The sequence below is a fragment of the Mirounga angustirostris genome, unplaced genomic scaffold (assembly GCF_029215605.1).
Source record: "Mirounga angustirostris isolate CCGP_5_RB_7025 unplaced genomic scaffold, mMirAng1.0.hap1 SCAF_10, whole genome shotgun sequence".
Classification (NCBI taxonomy): domain Eukaryota; kingdom Metazoa; phylum Chordata; class Mammalia; order Carnivora; family Phocidae; genus Mirounga; species Mirounga angustirostris.
The window spans coordinates 52,451,431-52,467,372 of NW_026991718.1; the positions used below are offsets into that span (position 1 = coordinate 52,451,431).

The 15,942-nt window shown below is 44.7% G+C and overlaps 1 protein-coding gene across 1 annotated transcript in view; it reads right to left on the reverse strand.

Annotated features, from left to right (window-relative positions):
• Positions 1–10,851: 10,851 nt before the first annotated feature.
• The window catches only part of ANTXR1 (ANTXR cell adhesion molecule 1), a 248,972-nt gene continuing 243,881 nt past the window's right edge, over positions 10,852–15,942 (reverse strand). Inside the window, exon 18 of the mRNA XM_054509837.2 lies at positions 10,852–10,911. Coding sequence (XP_054365812.1) covers positions 10,867–10,911 — 45 coding nt within the window. The 3' untranslated portion in view covers positions 10,852–10,866. The remainder of the gene's footprint in view (positions 10,912–15,942) is intronic.

Sequence of the window (15,942 nt, forward strand, 5' to 3'; positions counted from 1 at the left end):
GATGCAGGGCTTGATCCCAGGACCCTGGGATCATGACCTGAGCCGAAGGCAGACGCTTAACGACTGAGCCACCCAGTCGCCTCCCCCCAAAAATTTTTTTGAAAGTAGGCTCCACATCCAGATGAAGCCCAGTGCAGGGCTTGAACTCACAATACTGAGATCAAGACCTGAGCTGAAATCAAGAGTCAGATGCTTAACTGACTGGGCCAGCCAGGTGCCCCTATAAGTGAATTTTTTTTTTTTACTGTGCTGAGGGTCGGCACCCCAACCCCCAGTGTGTTCAAGGGTCAACAGTATATGTACAATAGAATAGTAATAAATCTTGAAAAGGAATGAAGTTCTCATCATGCTACAACAGGCATGAAACTTGAAAATATTATGCTAAGTGAAAGAAAGACATAAAAGGACAAATGTTGTATGAGGCCACCTATATGAGGATCCTAGAATAGGCAAATGCATACAGACACGGGGGAGACTAGGGCTGGGCAGTTACTAAGGTAGTGACTAAGGGCTGGGGAGGCAGAGGGCTGGGGAGTTATCACTTAGTGGACACAGAGTTCGCTTTTACAAGATGAAAAGAGTTGTGCAGATGGATGATGGTGGTGTTTGCACAACAGTGTGAATGTGCTTACTGCTACTGAATTGTCCTCTTAAAAATGGTTAAAAGGGTAAATTTTGTGTTCTGTATATATTACCACAATGAAAAAAGTTCTTATCTGCAGTATTGAACTCCCATGATTTCAAGACCTATTTATTCAGGTGCTAGTCATTTTAATTTGGAGATCTCACCTCCAAAATCTGCTCAGAACTGAACTCATGACGTCCCACACTGTGCTCTAGATTTAGCCCTCTGAGAACACACTCACAAGCTTAGTCACTGGCCTGCAAAGCTTTGCACGCCAGGACGGGAGGGACAGGAGCTCCGAGCTCCCTGCCACGAGGGAATGGGAGGGTCTGGACAGGCTCCAGCCTCAGCCTCAGGCTCATGGGAACTAACCTCCTCTATGGCCCTTGGCTCCTTCAGGCCAGCCCAGATTACTTCCCCTCCAACAAACATACAAACAAGCAAACAAACAACTGCTTCCTCTTTTCCTTCTGGTGAGTTCCTCTTTGGAGCCCTTGGTGTCTTTTCCCAATTTGATCTTCAGAGAAGACCATCCATCCTGTCCTTGTTGCCAGGTTTGGGACAAGCAGCTGGGCTCTTCTTTGGCATGCAGCACTCCCTTTTTCCAGAATGCTGCCTGTCACAGAATGTCAGAGAGAGGAAAGCCTTGTCAAGCCTCCCCGAGTTCTGGCACACCCTTTCCTCAGGACCAGGGGTTTACCTGGGATGTGATGGATCAGCCAGTGTCCGTCCTGGTCCACTCTCATGCCTGCACCTGCTGTGAGACTTGTTGAATAACCCTAGCCTGAGTCTGCAGGTCGCTGCTCTGTGCATCTGTGCAAAGAGGTCATCCACTGCCTACTATGAGAAGGAGGGTTTTCTCCAAAGGGACTTGCAGTGTCTGCCTAAATATGGAAGAGTCGGTCGGCATAATGTGAAGCTTCCCGCATCCCCTATCCCATTTCTCCACACACAAATTAATTCTCAAGTTGAGCCATCTGAAAGCCGCGTACTAAATTTACTGGGAGATGTGCTAGTTAACCGTGAGTTTGGGAGAAAAGATTTAGCTTCGGGGATCATTTCTGGTTGTATCTGGTATGGGCAACAGCTCAGGCACATATACGATTTCATTAATAACCACCGAAGGCCAGATCGGAGAGTGGATTTGTTATCTGTTGCTGTGTAGTAAATGACCCCAAAATTTAGTGGCTCAAAACAACAATATTTATTATCTCACAGTTTTTATGGGTCAAGAATGGCTTGACTGGGTCCTCAGGCTCAGGGTCCTACAAGCTTCAATCAAGGTCCCACCGGGGCTAGCGGCATCTCTAGGCTCAGTTGGGCAGGGTCCTCTTCCAAGTGCACTCAGTGGTGGTTGGCAGGATTCAGCTCATTGATGGCAGTCGGCCAGAGGCCACCATCAGTTTCTTGCCACGTGGCCCTCCCTGTGGGGCAGCTCACAGCGTGGCAGCTGGCTTCATCAGAGCAAGCAAGCTAGAGGAGCCAGAGAAAGTGTGAGCAAGACAAAATACCATCTTATAATCTCAGAAGTGACATCCCATCACTTTCGACTATTTTCTCCTAATGAGAAGTATGAAACCAGGGGATGCCTGGGTGGCTCAGTCAGTTAAGGTCAAGATCCCAGGGTCCTGGGATCAAGTCCTGCATCAGGCTCCTTGCTCAGCAGGGAACCAGCTACTCCCTCTGCCTGCCGCTCCCCCTGCTTGTGCTCTCTCTCTGACAAATAAATAAAATCTTTAAAAAAGTGTGAAACCAGGTCTAGCCCACATTTGAGTGGAGGGGCTACACCCCTCCAGGAGGTGGGGGTTCTTAGGGAGCCATTTTAGAAGCCGCCCACCACAGAGCTCTCTTCCGGCTCAGGATGTTTCATCTTGCAGGGAACTTTGATGGATCAGTAAACCAATGAAAGATTAGCTAGATAAATAAGCTGACAAATCTTTGAGCAGCTCTCCCTGGTTCTCTGCAGCTGTCTCTCCTACTAACATTGATGTTTTTAAGCACAGATGGTGAAGTTGCAGAGAACTGGAAGGACAGGTTTCCTCCTTGGACTTTGAAGAAGGAGAGAGCGCTCGTTCTCAAGCTGACTTTCCTCTCCTTGTCTGACTAGCTCCCCTTGGTTTGGCTTTGCTCTGTGGTTTGTTCACATGGCTGGGCAGGGAGATGGCTTAACCCGCCCAGGCTCCTAGGCAGCATGCAGCCCTGGCAGGGCTGATTTCAAAGTGAATCATCAGTCAGAATAAGCCATCACCAACGTAATGAGCAGAAACCCATGTCTTTGCCACAGATGCACTATGATAGATCATACTCTATGTTTTTGCATGAGCTGTTCCCCATCTGAAATGCCCTCCCCACCTTGCCCATCCATCCTTCCAGGTGCTCCTTCATGAACCTTCCCAGTGATTCCTGTCCGCACAGCGCCTTCCATTTCTTCTCTGCAGTTGCAGGACAGCTCATGTCCGTGCCACCTGGTTTAGCTCCTGGTTACATCCTGCCTCGTGAGGTTCTTTATTTTCCACGTGTGGGCCCTCCTGCCCTGCCTCCAATGAGAGGCCAACTTCTCCAGGGCAAGAACTGCTGTCTGATTTCCTCACTGATACCCAGCCCAGGGCGGAGCTCACTGATATTTGAGGGCAGAGGCCCAGTCAGGTCTCATATTTCGAGCCTCCCCAAGCTCCTTGCGCTGTACTTGCCCGCGGCAAGCTTTCCCTGAACTAGTGGAAATTGGATGCGTCTGTGGCATCTGCAGAGACGGCGTCTGTTATGGAGGAGGATGAGGGAGAGGACTGTGGCCTCTCCCTCAGGCAGCAGTGCTGTGGGCAGAACTCTCTTCCACTCACGTCCCACTCTGCTCCTTTCACGTGTCCTGGTCCACAGGGTCCCTGTGATGCCGGCATTCACAGGGCATCTCGGCCAGGCCTGCTGTCCTGGGGGCCCCAGGGTGCATTGCCCACGTGGTGATGCCCGGCCTGGGGAAATCTCTCCGACTGGGAAAGGAAATCTGAATCTTTATTTCTGGGCAAGCAACTCCCAACATTCCTGCCTTTTGGAAAGGGTGGTTGTTTTTCTGCTTTGAAGGCAGTCGAAGGGAAATGTGGGAGGCGCGGCCTGGGGGCTGGATGGGGCGGTCCGGATGCAATGCTGCGGACGCGGGAGTTGGCCTCTTGCAAGTTTCATCCTGTGGATTCTCTCTCCAGCTCTGCAGGTCCAACTCAGGGGACAAGGCCTAAAGTTGTGCCTCGGTTTGCCGCCGGGAACGGGAGGCTCTGTGGTCCTTCTGGTGGAACTGGGGCTCCCGTGACTGTGACTGGTAGCGGGGGGGTGGGCTGGTCCAGAGTATTCCTCACGTTCTCCTGGGCGCGGCACCTACAACCAGCGTTTACTGGGCACCCACTGTGCTCCCGGCTTTGGAAAGGTGGACACTGAAAACACACAGTCCAGGATGTGGGCCTTGCCCTGGAGGAGCCCTCGCAGCCTGAGGGGAGGGAGAGAGGGTGACATCAGAGCTTTGCATCTCTTGCTGTGGGGGCTCGGGGCCTTGAGGAGGGGCCACCTCTGGCAGGAGGCAGCAGGGAAAGCCAGACGAGGCCACGCTTAAGCTGGGTCTTGGCAAGTAGGAATTTGTTGCCTGGAGCCGAGGATTTCTGACAGAGAAAATGGACTGTGTGTAAAAGCCCAGGGGCCTGACATTGCGCAGTGCGTTTGGGGATGCAGAGTGGGTTTGGCCGGGCTATCGTGTGAGGTTTTCAAGCAGGAGGGAAACATTCAGGCTTGTGTTTTGGAACGATCACTGTGTCTGGTGTGGAGGGAGGGCCGGGGGGAGCGGGGGGCGGGAGAGCAGTGGGCACGCCTGTAGATGCTCTGCAGCGACGCTGTGAGAGGATCGAGGATGGGGGAGCAGGAGGCCATGCAGGAGACGTGAGGGGAGAGCGGCCAGGGTTGCTGCTGGCTGTTTCGTGTGCATGCGTGTGCACCTGTGCAAGTATGAGTGCGTGTGAGTGCACACGTGTGAGTGCATGTGCCTGCACGTGTGTGCACGCGGGTGTGAGTGCGTGCACGTGTGCGAGGGTATGAGAGAGAAGAGCTGGGAGCCGACATTTAGTGACCTTCGTATTGTATGCTTAATTGTACATTTGAGTAAACCGAGGCTCTGATACGTTAAACAACTTCCTCTCTTCATTCAATGAATATTTGATCACCTTCCATTTGGAGGGCATATTTTCTGTATTTTGCCACTTTTAGTCCCTCTGGAAACATTTTAAAGGAGTTACTATTACCTCCTTACTTTATAGATCGGGAAACTGAGGCTCAGAGAGATAAAAATCCCGATAAGATTGAGTGGGGCATCAGGTACTCTACATGGCGGCCGTGACAAATGTCAGCTGGGACTCTTTCAGCACATGGGCTTCTCATTTTGGAAACCCCAAGTCGTTTCCCTCTCTCTCTCTCTTTTTAACAAGGGGGTAATCTGGGTGCCTTTCAGCGTCCCCCAAGGATACAGGCAGGAAGGACTGAGGGGACAGGCAAGGATTTCTTAAAACAGTAAGAAGTCTATCAGCACAGCGTCCTCCTTCCGGCACTTCCTCTGAGATGGGGGCGGGAGCAGGAAGGGGCAGACCGGATTTCCGGGCGGGGCGGAGCTGTCGGGATGGGGAGACCCGACGCTGGCGTACGTTAGCACAGTGTTAAGTGGAAGGAGGAATGGTCGCGATACAAGCGGGAAACGACACTTCTCAATTTGACTGTGAATCTTGGCCACCCTGCTATCTTGTTAAAGTGCGGCTGGGGCCTGAGATGCTTCGTTTCTAACGCACTCCCCGGGGCGGCCATACCACAGCGTCTGGATGGCGCCGTGAGCAGCAAAAGACCGTAAAGGAAATCAAGGTGCCCGCGGTTAATGAAGAGGGGAACATGGACAAGAGTCTGAGGGAGAAGAGAATGAGTTTTGCTTTGGATGTGTTGTGCTGGGGGCACTCACCTTTTTCCTGCGGGAATGGCGTGATGACCAGTGGGGTTAGCGTTCCGTGAGAGGTCAGCGAGAGGTCAGCGAGAGGTCAGAGGTGAAGATGCAGATCTGGGTCAGCTCCACCTTGGAGGTTAGAGTGGGTGCCTTGTGGGAAATGAAATTGCTTAAGGGGAGAGAGAGAGAGAGAGAGAGAGTGAGTTTGTGAAGAGAAGAAAGAATAGGCATGGGGTCTGAGACAAGACATTTAAGATGGTGGAAGAAAAGAGACCAGTGAAGCCTGACCAAGAGTGGTTAGAGTATTAGGAGAACAATCAGGACGGGGGACAGAAACCAAGCGAGAAGAGTTGGGAGGAGAGGGAGTGCTGGGTCGTTCTCTCCCCTCCAGACCCTCCATGCCCACTCTCTCACAGTGCCCTGAGCCCTGGGAGGAGTGCCTGCCACATTGCAGCAATGGGCCCTGAGGAGGGCAGGCAGGGTGTTGGAGGGAAGGAGGAGAGCTGGAGAGTGTACTTGCCAGGCTCTCAGCCACCATCGAGGCCTCTGCTCCTGCTGGGTGGCCCTCTCACACACAGCCGCTTGCTCTGGTAGCTCTTCTCTGTCACTGGCCCCGGGGTACTGCACCATTCCCTCTGACTAAAGGGACTACTGTTAGAGGAGTGGGCTGGTTTGAGAAAGGCAACCAAGCTCGTGTACCGTCCATATCCTGTTTGGACCATCCCCAATATGGCAGGGATGGTCCGCAGCACCAGAGGTTGCCAGAGGAAGCCTGGAACCAGGACATAGCGTTTTGCAATTGAGAGCTTTCCTTGTATCTCCAGAGCCATTTCCCAAATATGATGGGCATAGTGAGTTGAGGGTTGAACGAGACTTGGGGAAGTATAGACTACTCCTTCAGGAAGTTATGAAGAGACGGAGGGAAGCCAGGCAGTCACCAGAGGGAATCCTGGAGTTGAGGAAGGGGAATGAAGGGCTGGAGACCCTGGAGCCCACTTACAGGCAGACAGGAAGGTGCTGTCAGAGAGGGAGAGATGGAAGATGGATGATGGGTGGGGGGGTCCTGGGCGTCCGAGGCCTCAGGATCAATACACGATGTGGAAGAGTCAGCTTTGAAAAGGAGGAAGCATGTTTCCTCAGTTGAGGAGGAAAGGATGGGTGGGTGATGAAACAGGGACTTTGTGGAGAGCAAGGGGCATCGGCACCCGCCCTGCCCCGGTGCTTTGATTTTTTTACTGACAGAGGAGGCAGACCTCCAGCTGAAAGTAAAGGGGGAAGGGCTGGGGAGGAAGGTTAGTAAACACTGTTGTCAGGAGAGACACCAGAAACCTCTGGAGAGAAATGAAAGGAGAGGTAGCAGCCAGGGGGCCTTTTCCATGTTCTGTGGTCCCTGATCTCTTCACCGTGTGGGCACCCTTTATGCATTTGCCCATACCTTCCCTTCTGACAGGGCTTCTGCCACAGCAGCCTGCAGTGGTGCCCTGTACTTGTGAGGGCTCTGTCCTTTGTGGGGCAATTACTTGTCTTTCAGAATTTCTCCTCCTTCCCCACTCTCTTCCAACATGGTATCTGCGTGCAGAGCGAAGCACATGAGTCCTCCTCAGTTTGCTTCCTGGCTCTGGTTGACCTTAGGAAGCAGCCTCCTCCTCTCAGATCTATGGACATCTGTCTGCAATTCACTCAGCTCACCAGGGCACAACTCTGGCCCGGTCTGGAATTCCAGATGCAGGGCCTACCTCCCTCTTACCTTCTGGAACTCTCTTTTGAAAGGGAGAATCTGATTGGCTCAGCCTAGCCAGTGGGTTGGTTTCTCTCGGGCAAGGTCTCCACTCATGTTTCCATCAGCTCTGGCCCACCTGTGGGGTCAAGTGTTACAAACATGGGCCCACAGACTCACCCTTCAGCAGAAATTGTGGCTGGTGTATGAGCAAGTTTATATAAGAGGCTCTTAATGAGATTAACACCCTCAAAAGAATTTGTGTATCAGGCTTTGGATTGATGTGAATGTAATTGTTTCAGGAAAATTCCTTTGGTTATTTCTCTGGGATGCTGAAATCTCCCTAAGGGATAGCAAGGAAGTAGCTAATGGCTCCCCAAAGATACTGCACCATGAGGTGGAACTCCTTAAGAGAAAATAAGTGAGTTTTCTCATCCTTCCTATTTTCTTTATGACTCCAGCAGACAGATCTGACTGGTGGGGATGTGTATTCAGTGGAGGAGGTGGTGGAAATTAAACCTGTGAGTGTTCACCACCGATGCCTGGCCAGAGCTCCAGTTCCCATAGACAGAGAAAGCTCAAGATTACAGGCCTGTCTGGGCCTCACAGCTCAGAGAAGAGGCTCCAATCTACTCTTTCTGAAATAGTGGTGAGGTTTGGAAAGAGGTTGGGATTTGGAGTTGGAGGGTCTCATCTGAGTCCTCACACTGCACCATAATTTCAGGTGAATTTTTATCTCGCTGAGATGGTAATTTTCAAGAGACAGCATCTCCGGATGGATAATACATTGGGTTAAATTCCCACTAAGGTGTGGATTGACAGATTACTCAAACTTTCCCTTGGAGCCAGTTTTGACTCTAAGGACAGTATTGAGCTTTGAAGAACAGGAGTGATAGAAGTACCACGAGAGGAAGACGTCAGTAAGGCTAAAGGCCAGGAGTTCTGTGAAGGAGATTTCTACACAGTTAGTCTGGGGCTGATTGTTCTCAAGCCTGGGCGCATTGGTGTGGTGCCCACTGGGCTTTAAACATTCATGTCCATGTAGCAGAAAACCATCACTGGGAATGTTGGTAAGGGGTTTGTCTCTGTAATGGACTTCAAAACCTGGGGTCTGTTTTTCTTGACCTTCCTTTCCTGAGATACTTGCTGACTTTCCTCTTGACTTCCCACACCAATCCTGTTTGAAAGTGATCATTTAGAACACGGTCAGAGTACTTCGCTATGACCCTTTAGCCTGCTGACCCCTGAAGGTATGTGTTCCCTCCACAAAGAGCCAAGATCCCTGGTTTATTGCTATTTTTCTTTAAAAAATAAAAACACAAACTTGAGGAGCCTCTTTCCCAAAGCAACAATAACAAAAACAACAGCAACAACAAAGAGACCTGCCGGGTTTGTTTCTTAAGACAACAGTACTTCAGCAAGTGTCACATGCTCTGCGTTTCTTTTGTAAAAGATTCCTGACTTAATGTCTCCCCAAGGACTTTGTGAGGATGATCTCACCCTCTGAAACTGGCAGAGAAGAAGCATTCCGATTTCGTTCCAGCACAAGAACAGAAAGGTGGTTGTTAAGCAGAAATTGTCCAGTCAGTAATCAGACAAGCCCAGCCCCTTCTTCCCAAAAAGATTCTGGCCAAATTCTGGAGATACTTTTTGCAGGTAGGATCTATCCTAGATCCCAGTGTCATCCGCTTCTGGTCTCTATAAGAGGTTTTAAGGCCTGGTTGGTTTCTGGGACTCTGTGAAGGAAAAGGGGAGCCAGGAGGAGTGGGCTAATGTGGAATCCTTCCTACTACATAGAAATATGGGATAAAACAAAAACCAAATGAGTTCAGTTGCTGGAAATGAAGAGGGAATGGAAAAACATAGCCGGAAGTGGTGAGTGGTGCTGCAGAGATCCAGGGGTGTGGGTGTGTCTGTCTTTGCTCTTATTAGGCTGGGGTAGGACCCATGCAGAGATGAGAGTTAAGGCCTTGGGCCTGTGCCATGGAGAGGCCTGAACAAGAAAGCAAAAAGGGTGGGGCAACTGCAGGGCTGACCTCTCCATGAGAGGAGGACTAGGAAAAAAATATCCATCCATTGAATCAGGAAGATGTCAGGAAAGTTTGCCTCTGCCTGGGTTCTGAGTAGAAAAAATAAAAGCCTTTTGAGAAAAAATGAAATCCCAACATTATGCTTTGAGAGGTTCTGGAGACTGAATGTATCCTGCCTATGAGTTGTGGATATCCTAAATTAAGAAATGCACTAAAAATTATGTTACTGCTAGGATACATTGCAGAAGCAGTTGGAAAATCACTCTCATCATAGGAGAGCTTGATTTAGCTCAGTTGAAGATGAGCTTTCAGTAAAAAATGGTAAAATACATGTTGAAAGATCCACTATAAACAAGAACTTAGACACACAACAAGCAGGAGGATCAGCAACTCCAAACTTGAGATCATAGAAATACAATCTGAAAGAGACCATTGATATAAGGATGTTTAAACGATTAAAGAGATAAAAGGAAAATGTACAAGTCACAAAGAAAGAATAACACTAATGAGAAAGAATGGGCATAACGCTGATAATAAAACATATTTGAATTCATGTTCAGTTTAAGAATAAGTAGACTGGGGCCCTTGGGTGGCTCAGTTGGTTAAGCGTCTGCCTTTGGCTCCTGTCACGATCTCGGTGTTCTGGGATCGAGCCTCGTGTTGAGCCTTGCGTCGGGTTCCATGCTCATCGAGGAGTCTGCTTGTCCTTCTCCTTCTCCCTCTGCTCCTCCCCACAATTCCCCCATCCCCTCCCCCCGCTCATGCTTTCTCTCTCTCTCTCTCTCAAGAAAAAAAATTAGGCTTAAACTGAGGAAAATAGGTTGCCACCAGTCAACCAACAAAACAATAAAAACCCAACAACATCCTCTGAAACTCCACTCCCCCCACCACCAAAAGAACAAAACCAAAAAGTACAAAAAAAGTCCAAAAGCCAGAACTTGGAAAGAGAAAATGGGAGGCACACATCTTGTCCTGGCATATTTCAACCCACTGAAGCTTAGCATGGTTTATGTACTCTTGTAAAATATGCTAGCTAGCATCAGGATTATCATGAGAATAGGAATGTAGACACTAAGCTTGATTGCCTAGGACACCAAAATAATCTTTCTGTTATAAAGACATGATACTAGAAAGAACCGGAAATGCTGGACCAGCAGGGTTCCTGTGAGCAGCCCCATAAGAGCAAACAGTGGGAGAGAGTGAATGAAGAATCTGAGTAGAGTCATGAGATGGAAAAAAGTTATTTATTTATTTATTTATTTTAATTTTAATTTTTTTTTAGTGTGTTTTTTAAAAATTGTACAATTGTTCAAGTCAAGCATACATAGTAGAGAACTTGGTACTGGACATGCCTGATAATCAGCCACCATCAGTATATGAATCGTTGTTAGCTTTGCCTCCTCCACCTGCTCATGTTCCACCACAGTATTGCTAGAGACAGTAGAGTCCACTCTCTTGTTAGTACCCTGAGCTTGGTTGGAATTATTTCGGTTGTAGAAAAAAGCCAAAAGTGGGGGAGGAAAAAAAAAACCTGTTACTATTTGAGATGATATGATGGCCAACATGGATGATCCATGAGAATCTATAGGCAAAATATTAGAAATAATGAGAATTAAAAAAGGTTGGCTGGGAACAAGATTTATATACAAAATCATCAGTAACAAAATCTAGAAAATTTAATTAAAAATACTGTTTACAATAACAGCAGCAACAACAAAAAACTATGAACCCATATAAATAAATATAATAAGAGTGTGCAAAACTGTTACAGAAAAATCAAAACAATTTATTGAAAGACATAAAATAAGACCAAAGTAGTTGGAGACAAAGTACCATATTCATGGATAGAAAGACTTGGTAGCATAAAAGATGTCAGTTTTTTGTCTAAATTAAAGTTAATTCAATTCCAATGAAAATTCCTAAGAGAGTTTTTCATAGAACTTGACAAAATAGGTCTAAAAATTCAAACAAAAGCGGGAAGTCCAAAAATATCCAAAAAATCTTAAATCATGATGATAATAAGAGGTTTGCCCTACCAAATTAAAAAAAAAATTATACAAAGCTATATAGTAATTTAAAAGTGTGATACTGGCATAAAGGTAGAGAAATCTACAATGAAACAGAATAGAGAGTGTAGAAACAGACTCCTGTATATTAGGAATTTGGCTTATGTCTGATAGCATTACAGAGCATCAGGGAAAGAATGGACTATTTAATAAATTGATTTTGGACAATAAACTATGAAAACAGATAAAATGGGATTCCTACCTCACCACACAGACAAACACACACTTCTAGCTGGATTAAAATATAAATGTAGAATTTGAAACTTTAAGATTTTAATAAGAAAATATAGAAAACATCTTTATAACTTCAGGGTTTGGAAACTTAATAAATAAGACAAAATAGAAAAAAGTAAAAGGGAAAAGATTGATAAATTTGATTGCATGAAAATGAGAGAAATTCGCAACAAATATAGCTAATAAAGAATGTGCAGAATATACAAAAAGTCTTGAAAATGAATAATAAGGATACAGGCAATAAAACTGGAAATTTATAGAAAGGAAAATTGAGTGGATGATGATAACATGAAAGGAATCTTACTTCGTTAGTAATGAGGTGAATGCAAAATAAAATAAGAAATAATTTCACATCATCAGATTGACAAAAATGCAAAGTCTGATAACACTATGTGGTGGTTAAGATGTGGAAAAATAGGAACTTTAATAGTGCTGGTGGCAATGTAAATTCATACACCAATTTCTAGGAAAACTTTACAGTATCTATTATAGTTAAAGAGATGTAAGTCTTTGACTTAAGTAATTTCACTTCCATTTATGTATTCTAGAGAAACTTTGGTGTTTATATGTAAGGCAGTCCACTGCAGGCCACTTTGGAATAGTGAAAATAGAGAATCAATCTAATCATCCAAAAGTAGAATAAGGTTTTGAGGGGTGCCTGGCTGACTCAGTTGGTAGAACATGTAACTTTTGCTCTTGGGGTTATGAGTTCAAGCCCCAAATTGGGCATAGAGTTTACTTAGGTAAAAATGAATCAACTGGATGTCCTATGTCAAAATGGTTCTAACTCTCAAAAAATATTAGAATGAAAATATAAGGTCTAAGATGCTATTACAATGACATCCTAATTATTTTTTCAAATTGTTGGTTATAACCCATCCATAAGTTGTGAAATCCGTTTAGTAGGTCACTGCCAGCATTACAAAATAAAATTAGAATAGAAAGAAAATATCAGAATGTGCTAGAAGTAGCTGAACAGGAAGTATTTCCATGACCGTGTTGTTTTAGATTATGTGCACATGCACACATACAGATATATATGGATACATATACACATGTGTACGTGTGCATGTGTATCAAAATGCAAAACACATTTCTTACACTGAGTGTGGTAGGAAAGTCCAAAAGCCACTGTTTTAGATACATTAAAGTGCAAAACAATATTATATGTTTACAGATCCCATAGTATGCATGGGGGTGACAAATACCAGTGTTAGGATAGTGGTTACCACTGGAATGGGAGGGAAGAGGGAGACATAGGGTCTGGGTGTGAAGATTTTGCTCCATCTACATTGATGCAAGTTTCATTCATGTTGTTGCAAACGGCAGGATTTCCTTCTTTCTTATTCTTTACTGAATAATATTCCATGTATATATGTACCACATCTTTTTTATCCATTCATTTGTAGATGGTCATTTAGGTTGTTTCCATATTTTGGCTATCGTGAATAATGCTGCAATAAACAAGGAGTGGAGGTATTTCTTTGAGAGTCTGATTTCATTTCCTTTAGATAGGTACCCAGAGTAGGAATGCTGGATCATATGGTAGTCCTATTTTTAATTTTTTGAGGAACCTCCATATGGTTTTCCATTTATATTTCCACTAACAGTGCACAGAGTTCCCTTTACTCCACATCCTTGGCAACATGTGTTGTTTCTTGTCTTTTGATAATAGCCCCCCACCTTTTTTTTAATGATTTGCCAATCTTTTATCATGCCTTGGAAATTACATTGTATTCCAATAGCAATGGATTAAAACTAATGAAATCATTTACATAGGTTAAAAACTGTTGGTCTACTTCCCCTACTTTATATTCAGTGATGATTACATTCTTTAGCAATCAGGGTTAAGTCAGGGAAACAAAAACTACTCCAGTTATACTTTTTGTTTGTTTTCAATAAACTCTTTGTTTTGGGATACTTTTAGATTTACAGAAAAGTTTCAAAAATAATACAGAGAGTTTATGTTCTATTCCTTTAATGTTAACATCTTATGTAACCCGGGTGTGTTTGTTAAAACTAGCATTGATACAGTACTACTGACTTTTAGAATTCACCAATATATCCACACATGTCCTTTTTCTGTTCCAGAATCCAATGCAGGATACCACATTGCATTTACGATCTTGCTTAGTCTCTTCCGATCTATGACAGTTCCTCTGTCTTGTCATGTCTTTCATGACCTTGACAGTTTAAAAGAGCATCATGGGTCAGATATTTTTTGTAAGATGTCCCTTATTTTAGGTTTGTCTGATGTTTTCTCATTGTTAGCATGTGTTATGGAACTGGGGATGAACACCCTATTTATTTATTTTTTAAAAACGAGACTCAGGACTTTATTTAGATTTGACCAGTTTTTCCAATATTGTCCTCTTTCTATTCCAAGCTCTGACGTAGGGTAACACATTGTATTTAATTGTCATGTCTCTCCACTCTCCTTTAGTTTGTGATAGTTTCTCAGTCTTTACTTGTTTTTTCTTTTTTTTTATTATGTTCATTAGCCACCATATAGTACATCATTAGTTTTTGATGTAGTGTTCAATGATTCCATAGTTGCCTATAACACCCAGTGCTCATCACAACACGTGCCCTCCTTAATACCCGTCACCTGGCTATCCCATCCCCCCACCCCCTAATAATAGCCCTTCTAACAGGTGTGAGGTGATATTGTGGTTTTGATTTGCATTCCCCCGATGATAAGTGATGTTGAGCATCTTTTCATGTACCTCTTGGTCATTTGGATGTGTTCTTTGAAAAAATTGTCTATTCAGTTCCTCTGTCCATTTTTTAATTGGATTTTAATTTGCTGTGAGTTGTATGAGTTCCTTATATGTTTTGGATATTAACTCCTTATCTGATATATAATTTGCAATTTGCAATATATTTTTCTTCCATTCTGTATGTTGCTTTTTCATTTTGTTGATTGCTTCTTTTGCTGCGCAGAAGTGTTTTTTTTTTTTAAAGATTTTATTTATTTTTTGACAGAGAGAGACACAGCGAGAGAGGGAACACAAGCGGAGGGAGTGGGAGAGGGAGAACAGGCTTCCCGCGGAGCGGGGAGCCCAATGCGGGGTTCAGTCCCAGGATCCTGGGATCACGACCTGAGCCGAAGGCAGACGCCTAGCGACTGAGCCACCCAGGCGCCCCATCCTGCGCAGAAGTGTTTTGATGTAGTTCCACTTATTTATTTTTGCTTTTGTTGCTTGAACTTTTGATGTCATAGACAAAAAATTGTTACTAAGACCAACGTCAAGGAGCTCTTCCCTATGTTTTCTTCTAGGAGTTTTATGGTTTCAGGTATTATGTTTAAGTCTTTAGTCCATTTTGAGTTAATTTTTGTGAGTGGTATAAGATAAGGGTCCAATCTCACTTTTCTGCATGTGATTATTCAGTTTTTCCAGCACAATTTAGAGACTATTCTTTCCCCATTGAGTATTCTTGGTTCCCTTGTCAAATATTAGTTGATTGTATATGTTAGGGTTTATTTCTAGGGTTGCAATTCTGCTCCATTGGTCTGAGTGTCTATTTTTAGGCCAGAATCATACTGTTTTGATTCCTATAGCTTTGTAATATAGTTTTGAAATCAGACCCTGTGATGTCTCCAGCCTTATTATTCTTTCTCAAGGTTGCTTTTGCTATTCAGGGTATTGTGTGGTTTCATATGAATTTTAGGATTGTTTTTTCCCTTTCTGTGAAAAATGCTGTTGGAATTTTGACAGGGATTGCATTGAATCTATCTATAGATGACTTTGGGTAGTATAGACATTTTAACAATATTAATTCTTCTGAACCATGAACATAGAATATCTTTTTTTGGAAAATTTTCTTTCTTTTTTTTAAAAAAAGATTTTACTTATTTATTTGAGAGAGAGAGAAAGAGAGTGAGAGAGATATCACGAGCAGGGGGGAGGGGTAGAGGGAGAAGCAGTCTCCCTACTGAGTAGAGCCCGACATGAGGTTCAATCCCAAGACCCTAGGATCATGACCTGAGCTGAAGGCAGACACTTAACTGACTGAGCCACCCAGGCGCCCCATAGAATATCTTTATATGTATTGGTGGATGACTTTTATTTCTCGTTTCTGTCTAATTTCTCTGGCTAGGACTTTCAGTGCTATGTTGAATATGAGTGGTATGAGTGGGCACCCTTGTCTTGCTCCTGATCTTAGAGGAAAAGCTTTCAGCCTCTCACTGTTGAGTATGATGTAGGTAGTAGACTTGTCATTTATGGCCTTTGTCATGTTGAGCTATGTTCCTTCTATAGCCAATTTGTTGAGAGTTTTTATCATGAAAGTATGTTATATTTTGACAAATG